Source organism: Calliopsis andreniformis, chromosome 2 (genome assembly GCF_051401765.1).
Source record: "Calliopsis andreniformis isolate RMS-2024a chromosome 2, iyCalAndr_principal, whole genome shotgun sequence".
Lineage (NCBI taxonomy): Eukaryota > Metazoa > Arthropoda > Insecta > Hymenoptera > Andrenidae > Calliopsis > Calliopsis andreniformis.
The window spans coordinates 12785912-12809953 of record NC_135063.1 but is presented as its reverse complement, the minus strand read 5'-3'; the positions used below and the strand labels follow the sequence as shown (position 1 = coordinate 12809953).

The window sequence follows — 24042 nt, the reverse complement described above, 5'->3', positions numbered from 1 at the left end:
GAACCATTAGTCGTCTCGCTGGAAAAATAAATGTACAGGCGGAGTTGAAATACATACGCCTTCTCCCAATAGACGTTGGGCCCAGCCACTTTCGCTACGCCTCCACTTCAAACGCTTTGACGAGCAGGACTCGTCATTCTGTGACCTGAGCCACTTTTTCTGTGACGAGTAAGACTCATCGAACCACATTGAGGGGTTAAAGACACAGTAATTTTATTAGTCCCTTTAGTATGTCTCCTTCAGCGCGATTGCCGAGAAATCGACACGATAACGCTAGTTCCATGAAAACTGGCGACGCTGTGGAATCTATCGCGCGAACATAGGACGTTCAAGAGCAATACACGCGGTATATTCGACCACCGATCTTCCTGCATCCATAACTCGTCTAGCGCGTATCGTTTTACCGCTCAGCTACTCGTTTTCACGTCTCAGAGCAAGTAGGCGTTGCGTAGTCGTTCTACGCCGAGAGACACGTTCTCGCTGGAGGAAAACTGAAAAACAGGGCGGAAAAGGGGGCAGGAATCGCGCGATCGATATCCCTCGGAGTGCAACGTCCCCTGCCACGCATACCTATGCCACCGTGCCTTTTTCTTACGTGTACCTTGTTTAGATGATACAACGGTTGTCTTTAAATAGCGCGACCCTCTTACGCAAGTCGCGTTGCACGCTTAACAGGTACCTATATCAAACGTTACGAAGGCATTGCGGAGCTGCAAACGCCAGACACGAGCTGTTCGACGTGTTCGGTAATCGCTGCCTGAGGCACAGATGCAGACACTGGGCCATTGAAGGCTGACTGCGCTTTACCATCGCTTAGAACAGAGTCGAACGATGCAGTTCGGAAGTCTGGAAGTTGAAATATTTTACGTTTGGGACAGGGCAGAGTTAGTGGTTCAGGTTCTGTCGATCTACTCGCGCAATTAGCCGCGAGAGGCCTTTTTATCGCGAACGACTTACGTAACTCGATGTTCTGCGTATTACCTGCGCAACAGTCGTTGCGTAGTGTGTACAAAAGGCGAAACGAACGAGCAAGTACTCCGGAACAGCGTTCGCGAGAGTACCGCTTCCGATCATCCTTTTCGTTTCTATTGTTTGCCTTGCTGCGTTGTCACAGCGTTATCTGCGTCAACCACCGATTACGTAATCCTTGGTTCTTGACTACCGCAAACGATCAAGCGGTTCCTTCCGCGTTTCTACAAATTCTCACGCTTCTCCTTCCCTGGAGAACTAAACTGACGCATTAAATATCTCCCGCGGCTGTTTCCTCCTCGAATCGAGTAGAATGGACTCTTCAAATTTAATGAAAGATTGACTTAGTTTTCAGTTCCCAGAGAAACTTATATCAATCCAATAATGTCATAGAAAAAATGTTGAGTCGAAGTTGTTGAAGTCTAACAAGTCTGGATTTAATAGAATCAGTAGGAGTTGACTTTGGAGATCTAACAAAGCTGCTCTTGTGTAGTTAAGCTATCTTTGTTAATTTTGCAGAAGTCTCTGCATAGTCTATCTTCATAAGAAGCCTATCTCTAATTCCTAAGTAGATATGTATAATGGACGACAAACTTATAATAAAATATTCGATACATTAAAATGATATGTAAGCCTCTGAAGAACCAAATGCAGTCTTCATGATCCCCTACATCTCTAATCGTGTCAGAACTTCACCACGTTCGTTCCACTGAGGACACCTAAGCACTTGACACTCGGTAGGACTCCACTACATCCCCCAAAGATTACCTACTTCGGTGGTAGCCGGAATCAGGTCTAACGAGAACCCTCCGAGTCTACTTTGAAGGGTCTCTGTTTCGTGGTAGCAGTGCCAGCGACGTCAAGAGTGTCACTCGCGCTCGTGTAGCCAATGTACAAATAGCACATTGGCAATGGTACTATTAACAGTACCGCCACCACGAGGAGCACTAGGAAGATACTAGAGGCGGTGGCGGAAGAGAGAAGCAGTGGGAGGGGGGGCGAGAGAAAGAGAGCAAGAGCGAGTGAAGCGGGCAGGAGAGGAGGAGAGTCGATCGATATAGCGTGGGTGGATGTGCAGAGGTGCGGTAGGATAGCCGCCAGTTGTGCTGTCGGGCTGCATCAGCGAAGAATCGTGCTCTCGACCGTTTGCCAGTGCATCGCGTTCCACGTCTTTATCCGTCGTTGCGTACCGTGTGTCTCGCGTGCACCAGGAATGCATCGGTTGCACCCCTGATGGGGAGCCCTAGTGATCGCAGCCAATCGGATACGCGCTTGTTCTTTCTCGACGATCTACCCTCGATCCAATTTTCGGCCAATGACGGTGCGACACGTATGAAAAAAAAAAAAAAAAGAATGACACGAAAAGCGTGCAATCGTGCCTCTCGCTCTCGACCTATTGGAGCTGGCGAAATCGCTGGCCGATCCTTGCACGTTGCGAAACCTCTCCCTCGGGACCTGAATTCTTTGACGTTCTACTTTGTTCAGTCACGTGAATATTAAGAGTCAAGGGGTCTGAAAGGTGTTTGGTTCGTTGATCTAGTTATATCCAGGTGATCGAGGAACTGAATAACAGGGCTAGCGAGTGGGTTCATTGCTAGAGTATTTTTCATAGCCAGGAGACAGTCGAATCTGTTTTTACTATTAGGGATTATTGTTGAACAGGTGCGTTGGTAGTTGAACAGAACTGTGGAACGAAAGAATTTCTCTAGCACTGCGTGCGATACCGTTTTAGAGATAACTATGCGTGGCGTTATATTAAAAGATAGGCGCATAGTTTCGAGCAACCGTAAACTCCAGGAGCGGGAACTGAGTTGTGGCTTCTTGAAAATAGAAGCGGACTAACATTCGGCGAACAAGCGGCATAGCTGCGCGTCTCGACGGATACCAAAGATAGAAGCCAAAGAAAAAAGCTTGCCGAGAACCATGACCTATCCTTATCCGTCTGTGAATCTGCATCTCAGGGCGTACTTAAATTCGAATCTTGATCGATTCCATTTGCGAAGCTATTGTCACAGTTTTTCGTTTCTTTTCTCCGTATTGTCACATTTATCATAAAAATCATTGATAAATGTTGCTTCAGATCGTATCTCTGAACGAGCAGCAGGTTGCCCCGCGGTTTCACGAACTAGACGCAGCAAACAAACTAGAATAATGAATTCGTGCTCGATAGTGTCAGCAGGTCGCTGCGGTGGAAATCAATTCGCATGTCGCGACAGTAACGCGAACACAGTACCCTACATGGCGCCGGCTGATCCAGAGTTCACATTCGATGTCTGTGTTTTTCGCATCGTCCCTTGCCTCCTGCCCAAGTGTCCTGGTCACAGTGCACAGGCGACGACGCAGTCGCGGAAACTGCAACCGCAGCTTTACACGAGTCGATGGTGCAATTGCACGCACGCCTTGTGTACCTTCGAAATTTTGCATCTCTTCCTACGTCTCTCTATTCGTATTTACATACGTATTTACATCTAAAGAAACTTTGGCCAAAGTCTTGGAATCTTTTCGCCCATTATCCACATTCGTTTTGTCTTCTTTCTTCCTTAAATTCTTCTTGAAGCATCTTCAGTTTTCTACGAACTTTTTCTCTTTGCTCAGTCAATTTATTAGACACAGCTCATTATAAGATAAATAGATTTCGCCTTGGTGAACTTTACGGATCTCGGTTGATATATAGGTGTATCTATTACACATGCATTTCAGTTGTGCGAAACCAGTTGCTGCGAAGTCTGTCAAGTTGATCAAGGTGAAATCTATTATCTATCGAGTAGTAGTATGCTGACCATGCAGTCGCATAAAATTAAATCTGCTAAACAAGTGTGTTCTAACGGAGACAAAGATCTCTTGAGTCCCTTCGTCTAACGAGAAGATTCTTGCATCATGCTCCATAAAGGAAGCAAAAGCTTCTTTGTTATCTAGGGACAGAGGAAACTAATGGCACAAAAAAAGATACACATTGATGATACCAAAAATCTATGTCTACACTGAGAAACATTTTGCCACCTCTTGTTGCTCATAGCACGTAGTTAAAAAACTACAATCTTTGCATATATATCTCATTACCTTTGTCTCTAGAATCTATCCTCCAGTGTCCCACATTTTCTTGCTCTCTACACAACAGGCGATAGAACGTTCCTCGTCATTGCCTCTACGTAGACACAGCTTAACAGTGCAACATGTTTGCACTTATCTTTTACGCTCGCTCGTCCTGTCCTAGTCCAGCGAATCAGGGTTGAGATGAGGTCCAGCATACGTGTACGCATGTCAGCGATGAAACAACACATAATGCGTGCGGGCAGTGGGCTGGTGGTGTGGTTATCCGAGGAAAGCGGCGTGGCGCGTGCGAGAAACCGCGTATAGCCATGACCTATATACTCACCCTCGTCGCGTCACCCTTGGGCCAACCCCATCGCTGGAATCACGAGCGTACTGGGGGCAAACGAAGCCCAGGCGAACTAAACACGTGCATAAAGGCCGCGACATGTACCTGGTCCTCGTGATGGCAACCGCGAGCGTAGCGAGGTCGTGCCGCTCGTTAATATCGGGATCTTGAAAATGTCACCGCCCGAAATAACAAATTCGAGAAGCTGGGTTCCAGCCACGAACGTCGAACCTGGAGAAATTAGTTTCTGGAGATTAGATTTTTATGTTACCTTCCTTGGCTCTTCGAAGACAGTCCTCAACTGGGAATGGAAGTGTCCAACTTAGGAGTACTGTATTTGACCGCAGTTAAGGAGCAAAGTCATTGACTCACTTTCTCGCGAAGCAGTCTATCTGTTAGTTAGATCACTCTTGCATCACCAGACTTCTTTTTTATAGAGACTCACTGTATTATTATCTTGGTGTGTTGAACTCGCTGTTATTTATAACGACGTCGGAGCACGACTGTTCTAGCCGATAGGTTGCTATCAAGGAGCACGTCGATATTTTTACAAGGGTTAGAATTAGCCCGTTTTCTGGCGGTTCCACTTTCGCCACGAAACCATAGAATCAGTGGGGCAGATCGGGTAAACGAATTGGTTTGTTATCGCGTGCACCTGCGTCGGTGAGAACCGACTTCTGTGGAAGCCATACACCGAGCATGTATCAGTTATGAACAGAATCAGATCGATGGAGCTTGAGGCTGTCGCCCATGCTCGATTTGCGCCGCTGATCTGGAACGAGTTAAAATCTGTTGCTGTTGTTCGATCTATGGATGTGCATGTCTCAGTCTGATCGTGTTCGCGGTGAATCGACCTGTGGAAACATGGCGTTTCGATTTTTCACGCGATCGCCTGTCTCTGGGAAGTAAAACAGCGGCTAGGCTGTAATTTCTCTGGAGTATCGAGACGTGGGAAAGAAAGAATCCCGTTGTCGATAGCACGAAAACGGGCGACGGTAAACAACACTGGGAATCGAAGTAAATAGGTCGAGGCTTTCCAGAAATAGGTCAGCTTCGACTGCCGCGGATCGATGAACAGCTTACGCGTTTCGTTATTATACCCAGCTCTCTGTTTATTTGCTGAACGGAAAATATCGCTGCTTTTCGAAGTTCTATCTCGAGTAAGGGATATGGTGTTTCCTTTTCGTTTTCTCGTATGTCTAGTGTTGCAAGATTCTGTCGTGGCTGGATATACAGGAGGGTGTTCTACAACAGGTGTCAGGTGAAATTTTAAGGGGTAATTTTATACGTCAAAATAGGTCGAAAATGAAGGATAACCAAATTACGTTTCAGAGTCATTAATTACTGAGAAAACTGGTAACCCAAAATGTGTCTGACTTGGGACTTATTCTACTGTCAGAAGTAAGTAGAATAGGTCCCAAGTCAGACACGCTTCATGCGTATTTTAGGCCTTCTTTGAGTAATTAATAACTCTAGAATAGTGTCTAACGTATTTTCGTCTTATTTTAGTTTGAATTAATTTTTCCCTCGACAAGGAAAATTCTTTCTCCGTTGTTATTCTAAGACAATCCTTTCTTCAAATCAACGAGCCTGTCAGAGATTCACGAAAGTCGATACGCGAGAGATATGGGTTTATTACAGAATCTTGGTCTCACGAACGCCACCTGAAATAACGGGTTGCGTAGATGTATCGCGACAGGAGGAGGAAAAAAGGGGAGTCGCGGGGCGCGAGGAGGGGGATGACGCGTAGGAGCGTGGGAGAGGAAGAAAGACGACAGGCGGTAGTTGCAAGGATCTCCCGCCACGATTCCGCTTAAAAATAAAGTCTTACGTTCGCGTTCGAGCGGGTTCGCACGAAATCACAGTCGAGTTCTCTCGGTACGGCAGGGTCGAGGAGGCACTTGAATCGGTAGGGCGAAGTGACGGGGACAGGAAGGAGCGAAAAACCGGAAAAGGGAGAGAATGGACAGTGGCGCGAGTTAATCTCGCTATCGCTGAGCGTGCAACCACGCGCGTCAAGTGTCGCTTCCGCTGCGGGAAGAATAGGCGATTCACCGATTCTCGAGGGTCTTCGGGAGAGATCGAGGCGTCCGATGTTGATATCGAGCGGCGTTGATTCGCGATCGCGAGCACAATGACGACCACCCACGGAGGCCACGTGTATTACGTGATCAAAGTGCCCAAGGACACGGATGGTAATGAAAGGTAACGAGCAAAGGTGACAACCCCCGCCTTGGTAATCGTTTAACTTTCTTCGATAAACCACCTACACGCTACCATGCATATGTTTCTTTCGACTTAGTGGGCGAAATTGAAAACAATTTACGGAGTTTGGTCCGTGATGACAATAGACGTCACAGTCGTTGTTTACTTGAGATTCGTTTCGACGCACCCCGTGAGTCAGCCACGCTGAGTTTCGTCGTCATCGATATCTCGAACATTCGACCCCTTATGGAACTGCGTCTCACAGCGTTCTCTACACCCTGTAAACAATTTGTAGTCTTCGGAGTTCTGTGTTCGTTTCCATAACGCAGTGTGTTTTAACCCCTTCACCCACAATTGAAAAGGGGAAATAAAAAAGTCTGTGTAAATACTAAAATTAAAGTTCCTAGGAAAACAATTTACCGGTATTAACCTTCACATAAACGTCCCTTTTATGGGAAAAAACAATTTGTTTTTAAATGGCACTTACAGACTTTTATTCCCACTCTTAAATTTTTTGTTCCAATATTATTACCTTTGCTGCCGATCTGAAACGACAGGCTACCCCAAACTGCCAGCCACAGAGTTCCCGTTAACTGAACGTACATCCATCACGCGATGGCGCGTGAGCGGTTACTTACAAGCAAACCTCGTCACGCGTTGGCGCGTGATCGGTATTGAAGCTGTTGTAAAAAGTGTACCAATCAGGCTCGTTGAAAAAGGTGAAGAAGTTGACAAATATCTTTTCTTAAGGATTCTCAGAAAGCAATCGCCACGAGTAGGTAATAGACACGATAAACCTTGATGGCTGCACAAATAACGCGACTACTTCCTTTTGTGGACGTGAAATGGTTCCGTTTGTCGTTGACGACTCATTCATCGTGGCCAACACATCGGAACTGCGGACGAACGCGACGGAATGCGATGCGATCCGCGAAGATTAATCGCAGCGGGGAAAGCGAGGGAGCCGGCGTACAGTTTCGCAATATCGAACATTATTAGTCCGCTTGGCTCTGGTCCAACGATTCCGACGAGCCTGCTAACCATTTCGCCACGGTTTCCCTCGTCTCGGCTCGATCGAGTAGCGTATCCTCTTCCTCGTTGCTTGCTCCGTATCTTCCGGCTCACTGTCTTCAACCTCCTTTTTTTCACCAATTCTTTCCCCTTAACTATTTGAAGCATGGAATTTTAGAGAATAAAAAGGCTCAGCTTACTCAGATATTGTATTCTTAACAAATTTAATAAAATAGGTTTATTTAAATTATTACTATGTATATCTAGGTATTAACCCTGGAATGGAACAGTGTTTTTTTGGATATGGCACACTGGATCTTTCAAGTTTAGCGCCATTTTTATGCGTTTTGAATATGTAAAAAATTCTGTGGAAATTGCTTGGAATACCAATGTTGAAAAAATATGCAGAACATTTTTATTATATTACAATAGGTACATTTGAACCAGCGAAAAAACCTCGAGGTCTCGATTCGATCCGCATCGTGTAACGGTTGCGTGCGCTTTTAGTGCAGGCGCTCCATCACTACGCGTCCATAGAAAATGAAGTGCAATTATGTGCAATCCGATATCGTGGTCAATGTCATGGTCCCCAGTTAACAGTGATTATAGTCGAAGATACTTCGTCGTAATATTCCAAGCTCATCGGTAGCAGTAGGAAATGCGTTTAGATCTGTAAGATGAAAGTATAGAGAAAGGTATCAATTTGCAGCACGGACAGTGGCTGGGATAATCCCTTCAGACCGGATGGCGACCTCTCGAGGGAAGCCGATGAGATAGTGGAATTGATAAAAGGCGGGAAACCCATCACACCGACCCCTGGACAAACTGCCCCGCCGTTGCCAGGATGCGACACCGCCAGCAACGCACAGACCACCGTCGACCACGATTCCAGCTCCAGCCCCCTGCTCAAGTCCTCCGCCAACTCGACGAACCGACACGTGAATTCGTCGCCGAAGCCTGGCCAGGAGAACGGAAATGCCCATAGCACTCCAATGAAGTCTGGTACTGGAAACAATCAGCAACCTGTCAACGATAAGGTAAAGTCTCTCTTTTCTTGTACACTCTTTACCTTTCTACTGTACACGGCTGGTAAGTTGGCAGATGGACGAAAGGCTTGTCTACTTAATTGTAGTGAAATGAGTCAGTCTTACTCAGCCACAGAATCACAGAGTTAGGACTTGACAAAGGTAGCAATAAGGTGTATGTCTCAGTATCTAAACACTAATATTAATTTTATTTACTTTTATATTTGACATCTTAAGCATTTAGCTACTGGGACATTTACCTTAGGTGCTACTCCAATCAGGGGTGGTATGAAATTTGCTGTTCAGTGACATCAAGAGCTAGATAAAGAACTTCTCAGGCGTGCTGGGCATTTTAACAATCACTAATTGGTGGGGCAATCCCCACCTCATTCTAGAAGTTCCCTTTCTCCCTCCTGACATCACCGAACAGCAGCTTCATACCATCCCTGGTCCCAACTGCCAACTTACTACCCCTGCGCAGTACTTAATACTAAATTAATAGGTCATTAATATTGGATGTCTTCAGGTTGTCACAGCATCGAGAGCAGCGACTGTGGAAGTGGCTAGAATGACGGCGCAGGGGCCGGGCGACGCTTCGCAGGTCGAACACGTCACCCTGAAGAAGAAGCCTAAATGCAAATGTTGTATTCTGCAGTAATAAAAGCGGGAGAGAAAACAGGAAGGAACGACGAATGTCTCAGCAACCGATCGATATCGTCCTTGACGAGTCCTTGGTCCGTGTTTCTCTCGAAAGGTGTCGACCGCTGCGTAACGACGAGCGCTGCTCGAAAAAACGACGAAGATTTCTTCAGGATTCTCTGCTTCGGGAACTAACTTCCTAAAGGGGACAAGGGAATCGCGGCTGCGAAGAGAAGACGGTGACGATAGTCAGAGGACAGTGGATCCCGTTGCATTCCCTCTTCTCACACAAGTTCGATTTTCATCCAGGGGGAGGAGGACATAATCTCGTCGATTATCGATACGGAGGGAGTTCGAAGCAAAATCGAAAAGGATGAACGCGACTGAAGGAAGATACCTGACCGCGTGTTAAGCACCGAGCCTCTTGATGTAGCCTTCTTTGGGAGACAGTGGAGAGTGTCCATAAAATAATAGACTATGAAAGAAGAGAATTAAAGCAAAAAAATATATATATACACACATGAAACTATATTGTAGATACAGAAACAGTAGTTGTATAGCTTATATGCTTTTACTATTGTGATTAATTACTGTCAAAATTATCGTGATTCCGAGAATGTACGACGCGCGATATCGCTTGCGAACGACGACGAACGGAAGCGTGATACAAAAACAGTCGGATCTTTTATTCACTTGACAGAGTTCATGAGAAATTATTACACTTGTTGGACATCGATATAACACTCTATAGGTTAATAGATTCTCGTTTTTACCGAAACTCGAGCTTCTTCTACGGGCGATTTTTGCGAGAGATTTTTTAACGTCGCGTAGAGCATTTGCCAATCAAAAGGTACTACGATCCTAAGCCACGATTCGCTGAACAGAGCAAAACAGTAAGAAAAAAGGGGGAAAAAAAAAGAACGATACTCGCGTATTTATTTCTCGCGGTCTTCATAATCGCTTTACTTTAATTGCAATACGTTCTCCGTTGCCATTCTTTTCTACGCCTCGCATGAAAAAGAACCACACAGCGCGTATGAAAGGAGGAAAGGAAGAAGCAAAAGAAATATGTTGTAATCGCACCGAGCTGGCGCTCGGCAGTCGAGCCGCGCGAGTAACTATTCAGGATCGTCGCATGAAACGTGTAAATACCGCGATATTTTTTGAAACGTGTGCGTGTCGACGAAAGGGCGAGAGGAAACGTCTCGCAGAGAGACTGCTAGCGAGATTGCTGCCAGAGCACAAAGTAACGCGTCCACTAAAGGGAGAACTAACTCCGTGAGCGTCGATGCATGAACGATCAATTGAAATTTCACGGCCAGACCGCGTGATGTTATGAATTATTTATTGTTTTTATCGAGTAGTTGGTTTCTACCTATTCTTTCGCAGCTTTTTAACCCGTTTTTATTCTATTTCACTGTGCGTACATCAACTCGATGGGTCTTCTCGCATTGCGTGCGTGCATAAACACGACTGAACGGAAGAATGGAAGCGTAAACGCGGCGGCGCGCGTAGCATCGCAGGTATTGGTGTTCGTCAAGCGGTGAGAAGCAACCGTTGATCGGTTCCACGCGTAATTATTATGTAAGAGCCTGAATTTCGTTCTTTTCCGCTGAACGAAAGGCATTGCTTCTCGAAGCTGTTCCGTGCACGCAGAAAAGAACGAAATCCAGCATTGCGTTGAGCGGTGCTTGGGGTCGTGTCTGCTGCTCGTTCGTGTACGTGTATGCGAGTGTGCGTTTTCCTGTGTGGCTGTGTGTGGCTGTGTGTGGCTGTGTGTGGTTGCGCGAGTGAGTGTACTTTTTAATACACATATCCGCGTATTTTTCCTAGATCGCCGGGCAAAATATATTTATGAAAGACTGCAATGGTAGCTACGAAAGGAGAGAGCAGATGAGAAAAAAGAAAGAAGAAATCATGAGACAAAATGAAGAATATGAGATTTTCTTATTTTCGATCCATTGTACGCAGCTGCAATGTATTATATGATATAGAATGTAATATAAAGTTGTAAGTAATAGGACGGATCCTGAATAATTTACTCGCGCCTCCGGATACCATCGGAAAATAGGGAAGTCCCTGTATAATATATAAATGGTCGCACACGCGCCACACACTCACTCAGATACATGCGCACGCGTACACCAAAAAGAGGAAAAATGTGGTTTGTTCAACTGTTTTCGCGAATTCCATTTCGCTTGGTATTTCCTGAGAAAGTAATAATAAAAAGACCTGTGGAAATCTGAGAACATTCGAGTTTCCAACGTAGACATTCTAAGAAGATCTCGTATTTTAACAGTTCCAATCGACGTTTTTCTATTTCAGGATCAACTATTTTCCTCGTGGAAGATATTTAATCTTTCTCCTCGATTGCATATTGTAACACTAACCCTCTGAACATCACTAGAACCAAGAACCTACTTTTCCTTGATCCTCAATATTTGTGGTACTTGTAAACGAAATGAAACAATTCTCAATTTTTTCGAACATTTAAAGTTAAAAATATTGTCACTAGATGGCGCATCTGAATTGTTCAAGTGCGCCACTTATGTAGATGGCACTACTTTCTCACTTCAATCAGCTCTTCATCTTCTCACTGTAGAACTACAATTTATTTTCCAATTATTTCGTTGTGCACCTAAACGCTAATAAAGAGAGAAATATTAACACTAAGGGACGGAGTGGGACAGGGTACTTAAAAAATGGGAGTAACAGAAGGATCAAATTTTAAATTTACACGAAACTTAGCGATGGTCATCTTGGACCAGTCCAGAGAGTTCCTCCAGTTGATCCCCAGGAGGATCTTCACCCGCTGGAGGACCCGCGACGAGTGAAGCATTCGTGGTCCTGCAAGGGTATTTATACTCTCTCGAGAAAGATAGGGTACCAATGGGAGAAGTTCTTGGGGTAGTAGGAATTTCGAGATTGATCGAGCGAAGAATAATTTGCGAAAAATCAATATTTTTCATAAAATTATTGTAGCTACAATTTCTGGTACACATATTGTTAATAACAATCACATACAGTGGCATGTGCAAATTATTAACATTTATAATTGTTAGTTAACGAGTTACAAAGAAATTTGCAACCTTGTAAGTTCGAAATAATTTCCTTGTTCAGCAAGATTTTATACTTCTCGCAATGTTTAATCGTTTATTATATTTTGTAATAAAAATATTTATTGGCAAGCAAATATTATATTGTTTAAATATGCATTTTATAACTAGATTTACTGAAAAATGATATTTTATCGTTGGTTTCGATTTCATAGTAATTATTTCTCTATTACGAATTTATTTAAACAATACTCAGTGTTGAATTGTAATTATTTTCTTCTCGTGTTAATACGAGATCCCCTCTCAAATATTACTGTTTTTATTATTAGCGTTAGGTACGCAACGAACTAAGGAATTGCATCTACTGATATGTATGAAGACTTCAGAAGAAAAATTGGATCAATTATCAATCTGTCTTGTTTAATCGATCACACGAATCTTTCTATTCTTTTGTTCATAGTCTCTAGACTGCGCAATAGGAGACGAAATTAATTCAAAGAATCGTGATTAATGAACATCTCTTCGAAAAATTAAATGTATGTATAAAGACATAAATTTGTCATTCTAACTACGCACGTATTGGCTCTTAAATGATAACACACTGGAATTAACTCGATGGCTTGGATGTACGCGCGTTAACCCTTCCTTCGAAGACATCCAATCCTTTCTCTCTGCTTCGTTTCGAGGAACACGATGTAGAAGCTCGATTATGAAATCGTTACATCGCATCGTGGAATATCTTTCGCGACACACGAAGACGCGAAGAACTCTTGAAGGAAAAATCGAGACTGGTATGGGGAACTCATAAATCGTGGAAGAAGGGAAGAGTTCTGCATATACGGATCAGCTACGAGAAGTTAGAATTACTTAAAATACTTTCTAAATCCATAATCGTAACTACCTCAGCTAGAGGATTAAAAAAATTCTAAAATATATTCGACTACAGGTATATATTCATCGTTCAAGAACATAAGAGACAGAGGTGGAAGAGGAAGGGTAGTTTCGTTCCTAAAACTTCTTGAAGTACCTCAGCTAAGGAAAGAATACTCGACTGCTCTAGAAACCTACAAGTCCTTGTAAGTTCACTAACCGAGACAGGGTTGTCAATTTCTCGAGCACAGAAGTTAACTACATCGCTTTCGTCTAAGTATAGGTTGTCCCAAATTCGAAGAGGTGTACTTTTCAACAAGAGCGCTCCTCCCCGATCGATCTTTGACCACTTCCCAACAATCATCTCCAGGGATGACAACCCAGGTTCATTTTCCAACTGGAGAAATTCAAGAGAACAAATGTTAGAGACTCGAAGGTTTTGCTCTGATCAAGGATCGAGATCGATCGAGAACGAGACGAAAGGGATCATCGTTGATCGGCTACCGGTCACGGAATGCGATGGGTTCGGTGCGAAAGGACGGAATAAAAGGATAAAATGTCAGCGCGACTCGATTCTACCTACGAAAGAGCAAACGCATCCCATTAGCGGTTCAGAGATCGCATTGTTTTGCTCGTGTGCCCTTAAACGAGCGAAATCTCATCCATCGTAACGACGTTGGCCTTTGAATCGCGTGCCAAACGGATGGTGATAAATCCCGTCGTCTTCACGGCCGCGATAAAATAGTCATGAACGAATACGTGTACCACGTTCGTGGCTCTCTTACTCGGCAATCCATCCAATATGTCCGACGCAAGACATACTCGGAGATATGCAACGATAAGTCCATTCCCGATTAAACGTGAACATGTTGCGTACGTTATACGCCCCTTCCGTGGGATTTCCATCTCGTCTCGCGATCCACTCGATCGAGACACCTTCAGACACTCGACTAACTTGCCGCTAGGGGACTGAGAGCAGGATAGATGGAAGCATTACTTCAATTATTCAGAATCTTCATTTATAAATACAAATGGAAAGATCGTATATCATAAAAACGAGTAAACTAGGAATATAAACTGTGGAATTGGTCTAGAGTAGACTAAAATGGAATGAAATTAGGGATCCCAGCTGTACCAAATGCTCTAGAATCTAGGATACTATACTCGTGTACTTTTTAATGTAGAATTATTATTTTTGTTAAGTTATCAGTGTTAACTCTGTTCTACTATATGATTAACATTTCTTCTTAAGAAGATACGAAGAGGATCAAGCGAAAACGAGAACGACGGGACAGGACTCTGGATGGGATTACAATGTTCGATCCCCCGCAAGAGTGCCTAAGTCGTAGACCGATCAGAGGGGGAAAAAACCATCGTCCTACAAAGCGAACAGCATCATCGGATATATAAAAGCTCGCGGAGCGAAGGAGCGCAGATGTTCGCGACTTCTGAAATCTACTGAGTATCGTTACGAGTCGTCTAGTCGCGCGTGTACCTCAAGGGATGCCGCTTCGGATTTCGTCGATGTGACCAATTCTCTAACGACGATGACCTCCTACGGTGTCGTATCCCGATCGCTGGTACGTCTTCGAATCGGTTCATTTCGTATCTACGCGTCACGCACTCGTCACGGGTATGGGTCCAGTCGCCGAGCATTTGAGACTCGTTTTAGCAAAAGGAGGGATGTTACGCGAAGACGCGGGCGATAGCATCGACAGAGGTGTTTTTCAGCAATAGCCTCGGGAGAATCAATAAAGTAGAAAGTGCCCTTTCGGCTGAGACACGCGACCAACGCAAGCGGGTACTAACGCGGAAAGATTGCAAGATCGCAGCCGATTCACGTAACCGTGGGCTCGGGTCAAGAGGTCACCGAGAATCGAAGAACCACCTGAGGCGCATCATTTCTTCGTCCGAAAGGGACTCTCGCGAAAGTCGAACGCATCTGCTCGTAGCCTCCTGAAAATACAGGATCTATTGAAACTGAATTTTTGGATAAAAATTGTTTACCGCTAGAGAATTCTATTTCTGATCGTCTCGTCGGTCTTTTCCCAGATTCCCTGGCTGGTCGTTCTCGTAGCGAGTCATTGCTTCGGTGAAAAATTGTCACCCGATCAGAAAGCCCCTCTGTTTGCTCGTGGCTCAGGTGGACTAATTCTGAACACACCGTTCGAGGATAACAAAGCCAGAAATCAGGCGATCTCGAGTCCAAAGAGTCCCAACGTACAGGACGAGGTGCAGAGAGAGGAGACGGAGATGCTAAAAGAAGTTAACGGTGAACTAGTGCGAACCGTGAAGGGCAGCTTCGCTTACAAAAGTCCTGAGGGTCTTCCCATCTCGGTTAAGTGAGCCTCACCTTTTCGTTTTACTAAATCGTCAGTTATAGTATCAGGTATTGAACTAACGCGCCTTTTGCAAGATACGAAGCCGACGAGAATGGGAACAGAGCCAGTTTCAAATTTGGTACTGGTCAAGGATCTGCTTCAGGCCCTTCCAGTCGTCCTTCAGGGCCGAAAGGTAATGGCGATCGCAAGGGTCAAGGCAACCAGGGATCGAAGGATAGCTACTTACCGCCGAAAAACGCTGATAGAAGCTACCTTCCGCCACAGTAGAATTACCAAACGCTTACCTAACTCATTAGTGAATGCAACTTCTACAAAATAAGAAATAAAATATATTTTTTCACAAATCGTATTAATTTGACAATTTATATCATATTTCGCATAGTCTATAACACGCAATCTACAAATTTACAATTTCACATCCCTTAAGCCAATAGCCCACATTCCATAAACTTACAAACTGAGAAATCAACAAACACACAGAAATTATTGTATATTTCTCGTTAACAATTTGGGTTATAAAAATGTTTATTTCTGCGAAATTCAATAGTTTTCACAAAAAAACCAACGTAACATTTGTCTCCTTCAAGTCTTTGTCAAATATTACAATTTCATCTCTCCGAGCCACGATACGTGGTGTAACCGAATGGGCTTAACAGGACTGGTATGTGATAGTGACCACATGGATTTTTCACGTCGAAAACGATCTCGATAAATGGATACATTGTGTCTATTCTTCTTAACGTAAAGTATTTATCTACGTCGAAGTGAATCTTGTAACGTCCAGCTGTGAAATTCACTTTCATGTTATCTACCAAGTCTACACATCGACCATTCGGACTCGTATTGCTGGAAAAATATACAATTGTTAAAATAAAGGAAATACTTTAATTGCAGATATTAAAAAACCAAAAATTAAATTTTACCTTTCATTTAAAAAGGTCCATCGACCATCCATTAGTTTATAAAGGCTGACTTGTAATCCTCCAACAGGTAGACCTTTACTCGTATCTACAACGTGAGTAGAAATACGAGGCTTTTTCATCACTGGAGATTTGACAGTCTTTAAAAGTACATGCTGAAACAAATGTGTAGCTTAAAAGTTATTCTATACGAACTTTTTCCTAATAAATACATATTTATAAAAAACAATGTTGCAAGTAACATACCTTCTTCGGCATTTGATAACTAGTACTAGCTACAGCTTGATCCTTGCTTATCTGTACGCCTTTCGTGGCGTCATCTGGTTGATTAGCTGTAATTGTAGTTTTCTTATCAGCCATTACGAGCGTAGGAAGTTTACCCTTTAATTTACTCAGAACGTACTGAGTACCAGGTTGGAATGTACCACCTGTTAAAGTCAGAGTTTTACCACCCGATGACAAAGTAATCGTTTTACTTTGCGCAGGTGCAATAGGAATCGTGTTTACGGGTTGCAGTACACCGATCGTATTAGACGTAGATGCAACCGAAGGGTTTATTTGATAAGTTGTTCCTAAGATTGGCAACGAGCATGCCACAAGCATTCCTGAATCCCCTTGTTGCTTATTACTATCATCCTGCTAAAATATTACCATTAACTATAATGTCAATTATACTTAATTAGTTATTGTGTGCTATTTTATTGGATATAATATCTACCAATAATTTTGAGGACTTTCTATCTAATTTACTTTCAGCTCGTCGAACTGTCCTTCCATTTTCTTGTAATTCTTTATGGGATTCTTTATCAGGATCTTCTATGTCAGGTAAAATAGACATCACCTGCATTTCTGAATTACTTTGATCTTCTGATTCTACTACCATTTCCATTTGAACAGTTCCTTGATTGTCTGTTTCCTCTAAATATTCTCCTTGCATCTGGTCCATTGCTTCTGCCAAAGTATCTTCTTCCTAACAAACCCACTTATTATTATTGCAGAATTTATAATTAAATATGTTGAATATTACAATAAATAAAGAAACATACCATTCTCTCCATTTTAATCTTCTTTATAGTGTGTTTTACATCGTCTTCATCCATAGGCATTTGTAAATTTGTTACATCTTCCTCTTCTTCCTCTTCTTCCACTTCTTCAACTACACCACCTTCTTCAGATGGATCTTTGATTTTTGTATCGTCTAGTTCATCATCTGTTTCTAGTCTTTCAACAACATATTCTATTTCATCCTCATTTTCCTCTACTGTTTGCACATGTTCAACAGCCTAATGCAAAAATGCTTGGTCTGATTTCTACTAAATATTTATTACCATGATATTTTATCATTAGCATAGCAGGAATATTGTCTTAAAATTTGACCAATAAGAAATCACAAGAAAAAATAAAACTGAAAAATATAAACCTCAATTTCATCCATCTCCTCAACTTCAACATCCTCTTCAGGATTTTTCTTTCGAGCTAATGCCTTTTTCTTTTCTTCTGCCTCGTGTAATAGAGCTGCTCTCTGATGCTTCATTGTACACGTGTGTTTCAGTAAAGACAGTCGATGTGCATGTAGATTTTTCTTGCAATACATACAGTAAGCACGTGTTGGTTGAAATGGCACAGACGTTAACCATCCTAAAAAAAGGGAAAACAAAAATAATACATGATACAAAAATACATAAAAGTAGTTAAAAAACAATAGCAATTAAACATAACATCCTATGAATCTAAACCTGAACATCCTACTTATTTGTAAGTTTCTAAATATTTAATTTTAAATAACTAAAGCAGAGAGAAAAAAAGCATTACTTAGAAAAAACTGTGCAAAACACATTTGCATCATTTATGTTTTAACATTTTTAAAATATCTTTTACTTTCAACTTAAATATACTTTACAGAAACATACTCTATACCTACCACACATTAGCCTTCACAAAAATTGAATATACTGTCTGATTTGTATTTATTTTAGCTATAATATTCGAATGCTTCTACGAACGCGTTTATATCTATACACGCATTTCATTATTTGCAATTTCGCGCGCGCGCGCTATTCTGCAGAACTGGAAGAACAAACAATTGCGACACAATATCCCGAACGCAGCATTTCACTAAACGCGTTGCAGTCGTATGGTGATATCTACTCGAAAGGCAGTAGAATTACCCAGCAGTGCTTTTACTGGTAACTTATTACCGCTAGTAATATGGTTAGGCCATATAACAGTGAGTAAATGTCACATCGCATACACTGAACACAGCGTATCAGTCTCTCGATTTTCCACGAGGAGAACTGACTGACGTTCAGTCGCATCCATAAAAAGAAACATACGATTAATCATTTGGAAGCTTAATTTACTCGAGTTCTACATAGAGCAGAAATCGTAAGTAGCATAACGAACGCTCAGCGACGATACGCATAAGAGTGAGAAAGCATAAAAGGGCGAGAAGAATGTCGTGTCTGCTCGAGAACGTTGGAAAACAACAGAGAGTTTTCGTCGATCGTCGAATAAGTAAGAAGGAAGAAAGGTCGACGTTACGCAGAAGACGTTCTCTCTAAAAATAATTTACTGCTCGTACGTATCGGAAGCATGATCGTCGAGGCCGTGAGGAGGAAAGATAGAGCGGCCACACGATTAGCGTACAAGGCGGTATCCAGCGTGGCACAATACGACAGAAACGACGCGTCGCAATGATGCGAGGCGTATCGTTCTGCTCCTCGACGACGAGCTATTTTCGAAACAGCGACGAATGGTAATCGTGTAGTACCTTTAAAGTCTGGCATCTGTTCCCATTCTTTACGGTATCGTTGCGTGTAGACACGCGTCTTAGCATGGCTGATTTTCCCTGTTGGAGTAAGACGCTGGCCCGCGGCCGCTAAGAGGTTCGCGGGCAACAACGATTCCCTGCTCGTAATCATCGCAGAGAGCCTCTTCTTCTCCATCACTCGGGCTGATTCGAAATCGCCCGGATCTCAAAATACCCAAAATCGTAACACGAAATCACTAAATAGTTTTTTCCACATCGAAGGAGGGAGGGGGGCACGCGGCGAACATCGAGATCCTCGCCTAGCCTAGTACCGAAGTTAACTCCCTAGCAATGGCGGACAACTACACGCTGCAAAACGACGTCCTGCCCCTAACCCCCTCTGCTCTCTGCGACAGAGCTGCCGCAATTTGCAGTGGTGTAGTCAACGTTACTCTCGCCCCATCCTATTTTCTTCACCCTGAAGAAAAACTCAATTTTTCCCAGGCAATGCCTCTATATTTGACCTGTATTTTAAGTAGAACTAAAGTTTCTTTTCTAGCATTTCAATTTAGCGCTGTGTGACAGTATAACGACATGACAAGAGAAAATAGTAGTCTATACCTATTGTTAAATATAATTGGCGTTCGATTCAGTAGACAGGAACAGATGTATCAGTTTCAATTTTGATATCCTCGAATTAACATTAATGATATGTGGTTAATGAATTAATTGGGACTACTTAATATATGGAGTTCTATTTATTGTTGGCTCATTCTTAAAATTGTCGAGAATTCATTCATTTTCTTTAATAGCGATCTTGTTGATTACATAATTCAAGAAACTTATGGTAGTAGCACCCATCTCTGTCAAACGTACGACACTGTGTGTTTGTACATAATACTTGATTAAATCGATATGCGCGCGCAGACTGCGATATTCCATATTAGGCGGGAAAGATATTAATTAATCTTACGCAAAAAATATACGTTTGTTTCCAAAAATGATATACTTCTTATACGTTTGTTGCGTAAATTGTAGAATTTAAAATCGAATAGTGCGATCAGGAATAATAAAATACTATTAAATATGCTGCAAAAGTCTAGAGCGCCATCTAAACATTTGTGGGTTCGTGAATCAATACTAGCGCTACCCACTACCTTTGCGGGAGAAATGCGAATTAAAAATTATCCAGATTAGGGGAAACTTAAATAATTATAATTATTAAAAATGTTTATATAAAATATTTGTGGATTTAATTAAAAATAACTGCTATCCTACTTTTTTATGCTAATATCAGAAGAATTAATTCAAGAAAATATTACAAAGCACTTTTATGTTTACTTCACTATCGCTGTTCGTAATTTATTTTTTAAAACTTGATTTGAAAATGTCTCTTGAAAAAATATAATGAATTTCCATATTATAAATGAATAAAATAATTAAAGCTACTAGAAAATATAATATATGTATACTTCAAACGAAAAATCAGGGGGAATTAAAACGCCAAGAAACGTCAGGAAAGAAAAGGAAGACCTGTTGGCTTTCAAACAATAGCACTGATGCGCAAAGTAACGAACGAATCAAAACAATTGTTGCATTTCAATTCTTTACTAAAGTTTATTTTTGTGTATTCAAATGCATTAACGAAGATTGATGAAGACTCCAATAAGTTGTCTCTATTTTAAACAATGAAACAGACAACATACCGAGTTGAAGCGTTTATCGTACCGATAGGTAACGAATACTGTACTGATTCTGATCATTATAAATCGAGTAATATGAGAAAGAAACTTCATGAAATTAACAATACGATCTTAAATATCGAAGAAAATGATTCAGATTATACACAAAATGAAAAAAGGCATTTATTTCTCATGGAAAAGGAGAATATGCAAAACTTGAAAAATGACATAATCTCTGAAAAAGTTGAAAGAAATCTAGAAACAAGTACAGTGAACAAAAATAATCCAGTTCATTTTTATTCTACTCTTGACATTCCTAGAACAAAATATAAGGTATTATACAATATACATGATAAGTGCTTTTCTTTTGATGTACCAGATAATATTTGTAGACTGTCAACAATTGCTGAAAAAAATGAAGATTCTGTAGACAAACCTACAGAGATTTGTTATCATGGTTGCAAAAATGGATGTTCAGCAACAGTACCAGCACCTCAACAAGTTACTGAAGAAGTATTTAAAGAAAATTGGTTACAAAAATTGGAAGACATAAAACAGAGAGAAGCTTTATTAAAAAACAAGGAAATTAATTTACAAAATCGTGAGACAATACTTATTAAGAAAGAAAAAGAAATAAAAATCATGGAGTACCTTTTAAAAAATAGATTAAAACAAATAGATTTATACTCTAAAGAAAATAAACACTTACAGGACTTATTAAAAGTGAATAATTTATTGAAGAATACTTCTGGGTCGTGTACTAGTGTTGATTCTACACCAAACGATCTTTCTGTAGAGAAATCAGATAGTACAGTTGTTAATAAATTAAATTTATGTATGCAAACTGTCAATATACAAGATGTGCCTCAATATGAAACTGTACAAGTAAATAAGCATATAAATACTATAGGAGTAACATGCAAAGATTTACAACAAGAGAAAACAAATACCAATAGTTCTTCAGATAATAGTATACCTGAAGAGAAAAGATCAAAGAAACAGGTAAATTTAAAAAGTTCTATGTCTTTAAAGTTATCCTCTTCCAGATTTACTCGTAATAGTAACAACAAATTGAAGAAACCTTGTAAAGTATCTTACGAAGATTTGGATACTACATTATCTGCTGACATAGGAGATTCATCCTTTTTCCAAACTTCACAAAAATTTAATCCTGACATGTATAGGAAACCTTATGCCTTTACAAGAGCGGCCAGTGAACGCCGGGGAAAGTGTATAGCTAATGGGAGTGATACAAATCTTAAAATTCAAATCTTAAGTAATCCTAGAGAGGAATTTCAAGCAGCTACTGGTATAGAACAAAATAAAGTATTAAGAAGAGTTACTCAGAACATATCTGCTTCACAAGACAAAGGTACAAAATTTCAACACTATGGTCTTATAGACCACAATATGGATACAAATAAGGTACACAAATTAGAGAATGAGAAAAAGTACTCATACCTTAATTTAGAGACAAGTAATAGAGTGTACTCACGTTTAAAGTCAATTGAAAGCTCAAAAGGTAGACCACTATCTTGGAATGAGGAAACAAATGAATGGTTACAAAAGAAACGTAAGGCTTATAATATGACAATAAAAAAAGTAATATCAGAGGAAACTGATAAGGAAAATTTTAAACATAATGCTAAAACCAATAAGTCTGATAAAATGGTAATCAAAAATGATATTAAAAATAAAATACTTACCATGTTTCGCTGACTTACAGTATATAAAATAAAATATATAATTAATGTATTGTATTTACACATAATTATTTTACAAGTGAAGAGAATGATTATGTCCAAACTTTCACAGTCTATTTGTACAAATAAGGTTATATTTTTGTAATATTTCTAAAATAAATTTATATTAAGTCTTTAAATGTGTGTTATTATGAAGTAAACTTAATCTTAACCATTTAAATTGAAGAAACAAGAGTTTATTTTTTTATTCGAATTATATATACAAATGACATTTCCAGCTAATAGTTTGTGTATACACAGGTGTACTAGTTTTATTAAATTAACATTATGGCCAGGATGGAGGTTCTCCAGGCTTTAATTCTCTTCCATACAATTTAGATTTATCCCTAAAACGTGTCATCCTCTCTGTTTCAAGCCTATCTAGCCACCATCCAAAGGTACCGGCAGCTGTGAATCCAATAAATGCTATTGCATATGATTTTAGATACCGTGGATCCGCTAACATTTTAATTGCTATTATAATTAATATTCAATTGTAACTGCTTTTCTTTTTCCTTCTCTTCTTTCCACAGTCGAGTGTGATTCCAATCTGCGTAAATTAAACTAGCAGAAAGTAAAGGAAAAGTAGCAACTACCCAATATCTTCTGACAATCTCCTTGACACCCATCAAACTGAAACACAAACCAGGAGGTTGAAAATTACGTTTTATCATTTACAGTATCTACAAATGTATTTTAGAACTTATAAAAAAAATGATATTGATATATCACATAATTTTAGAATTTCATAGAAAAAAAAACAACAAATATATTAAATAATTACTTTATATTAAGAATTCCTTATTTTAATTTCAGAACGAAAAGAAGCAGGTCACTTGTAGAATTCTCTGAAAGAATTCCAAAGAATAGATGACATGGTTATGATCTACGGGAAAAAGGAAACTGCATCGTAACTATATAAAACCGTAATAATTATGCAGATAGAATAAATAAACTAACGTTATCAAGTTAAAGTTATGGTTTAACACTACGTAACAACGTCAAACAGATTTTCTGATTACAAACCTATGCTCGAGACAGCCGACCTGGTCGCGCTTTTACTGGCTTTTACTCTCTTATGGTAAGAGAGCATCTCTTACTGTACTCTACGATATGATGTAATTGTCAGTAGAATACAACTGAATACGACCATTCAACCTTTTTTAATCGTATCACGCAGATCTACTTACAAGGATTGTATATAACATTTACGTAGAAATTTTCTGTAGAAAATTAAGTTCTAATATATTTCAACATTTACTTACTAATTTATGAATAGGATGTGCAATTGATGTATATATGTATTCTTTAAAATATGAATATGTCTTACTTACCTTACAAAGCGAAGAAGTTACGCTTAATTAATTTTGAGATTGCTGTAATTAAAATTAATATGAGAAATAAAATAATAAAATACATTAAATAAAAACAATCTGTATCATTATTGGTTATT

General features: G+C 40.6%; 5 protein-coding genes across 11 annotated transcripts in view; 3 read left to right on the top strand and 2 right to left on the bottom strand.

Annotated features, from left to right (window-relative positions):
* LOC143188445 (uncharacterized) overlaps positions 1–9439 on the top strand; it is a 36484-nt gene extending 27045 nt beyond the window's left edge. For all 3 annotated transcript variants that reach the window (XM_076392710.1, XM_076392709.1, XM_076392708.1), the window contains 2 exons: positions 8274–8601; positions 9116–9439. In XM_076392710.1, coding sequence (XP_076248825.1) covers positions 8274–8601; positions 9116–9247 — 460 coding nt within the window. In that variant the 3' untranslated portion in view covers positions 9248–9439. The remainder of the gene's footprint in view (positions 1–8273; positions 8602–9115) is intronic.
* A 5262-nt stretch (positions 9440–14701) lies between these two features.
* On the top strand, positions 14702–15892 carry LOC143188373 (uncharacterized). Its single transcript, XM_076392582.1, has 3 exons — positions 14702–14734; positions 15168–15496; positions 15571–15892. Exons 1-3 carry the CDS (start codon positions 14702–14704, stop codon positions 15761–15763), a joined length of 555 nt encoding a protein of 184 aa, XP_076248697.1. The 3' UTR covers positions 15764–15892.
* Positions 15816–19361, bottom strand: LOC143184756 (uncharacterized). 4 transcript variants are annotated; one of them, XM_076387231.1, is made up of 8 exons: positions 19187–19361; positions 17837–18054; positions 17463–17699; positions 17135–17386; positions 16845–17055; positions 16663–16748; positions 16420–16571; positions 15816–16342 (listed from the first exon to the last, which is right to left on the bottom strand). In XM_076387231.1, the coding sequence occupies exons 1-8, from the start codon at positions 19359–19361 to the stop codon at positions 16105–16107; spliced, it is 1569 nt and encodes a 522-aa protein (XP_076243346.1). In that variant the 3' UTR covers positions 15816–16104. The 4 variants fall into 4 exon arrangements, with proteins under 4 accessions (XP_076243346.1, XP_076243332.1, XP_076243339.1 ...); XM_076387217.1 differs by having other exon boundaries at positions 16663–17055; XM_076387224.1 differs by having other exon boundaries at positions 16663–17052.
* Positions 19362–20663: 1302 nt separating this feature from the next.
* Positions 20664–22911, top strand: LOC143184748 (uncharacterized). Its single transcript, XM_076387210.1, has one exon. It carries the CDS (start codon positions 20854–20856, stop codon positions 22564–22566), a length of 1713 nt encoding a protein of 570 aa, XP_076243325.1. The 5' UTR covers positions 20664–20853; the 3' UTR covers positions 22567–22911.
* On the bottom strand, positions 22765–23780 carry LOC143184783 (NADH dehydrogenase [ubiquinone] 1 beta subcomplex subunit 1). Of its 2 annotated transcripts, XM_076387254.1 has the most exons (3): positions 23616–23780; positions 23374–23437; positions 22765–23222 (listed from the first exon to the last, which is right to left on the bottom strand). In XM_076387254.1, the coding sequence occupies exon 3, from the start codon at positions 23053–23055 to the stop codon at positions 22876–22878; it is 180 nt and encodes a 59-aa protein (XP_076243369.1). In that variant the 5' UTR covers positions 23056–23222; positions 23374–23437; positions 23616–23780; the 3' UTR covers positions 22765–22875. The 2 variants fall into 2 exon arrangements, with proteins under 2 accessions (XP_076243369.1, XP_076243363.1); XM_076387248.1 differs by lacking the exon at positions 23374–23437.
* Between the last annotated feature and the right edge of the window lie 262 nt (positions 23781–24042).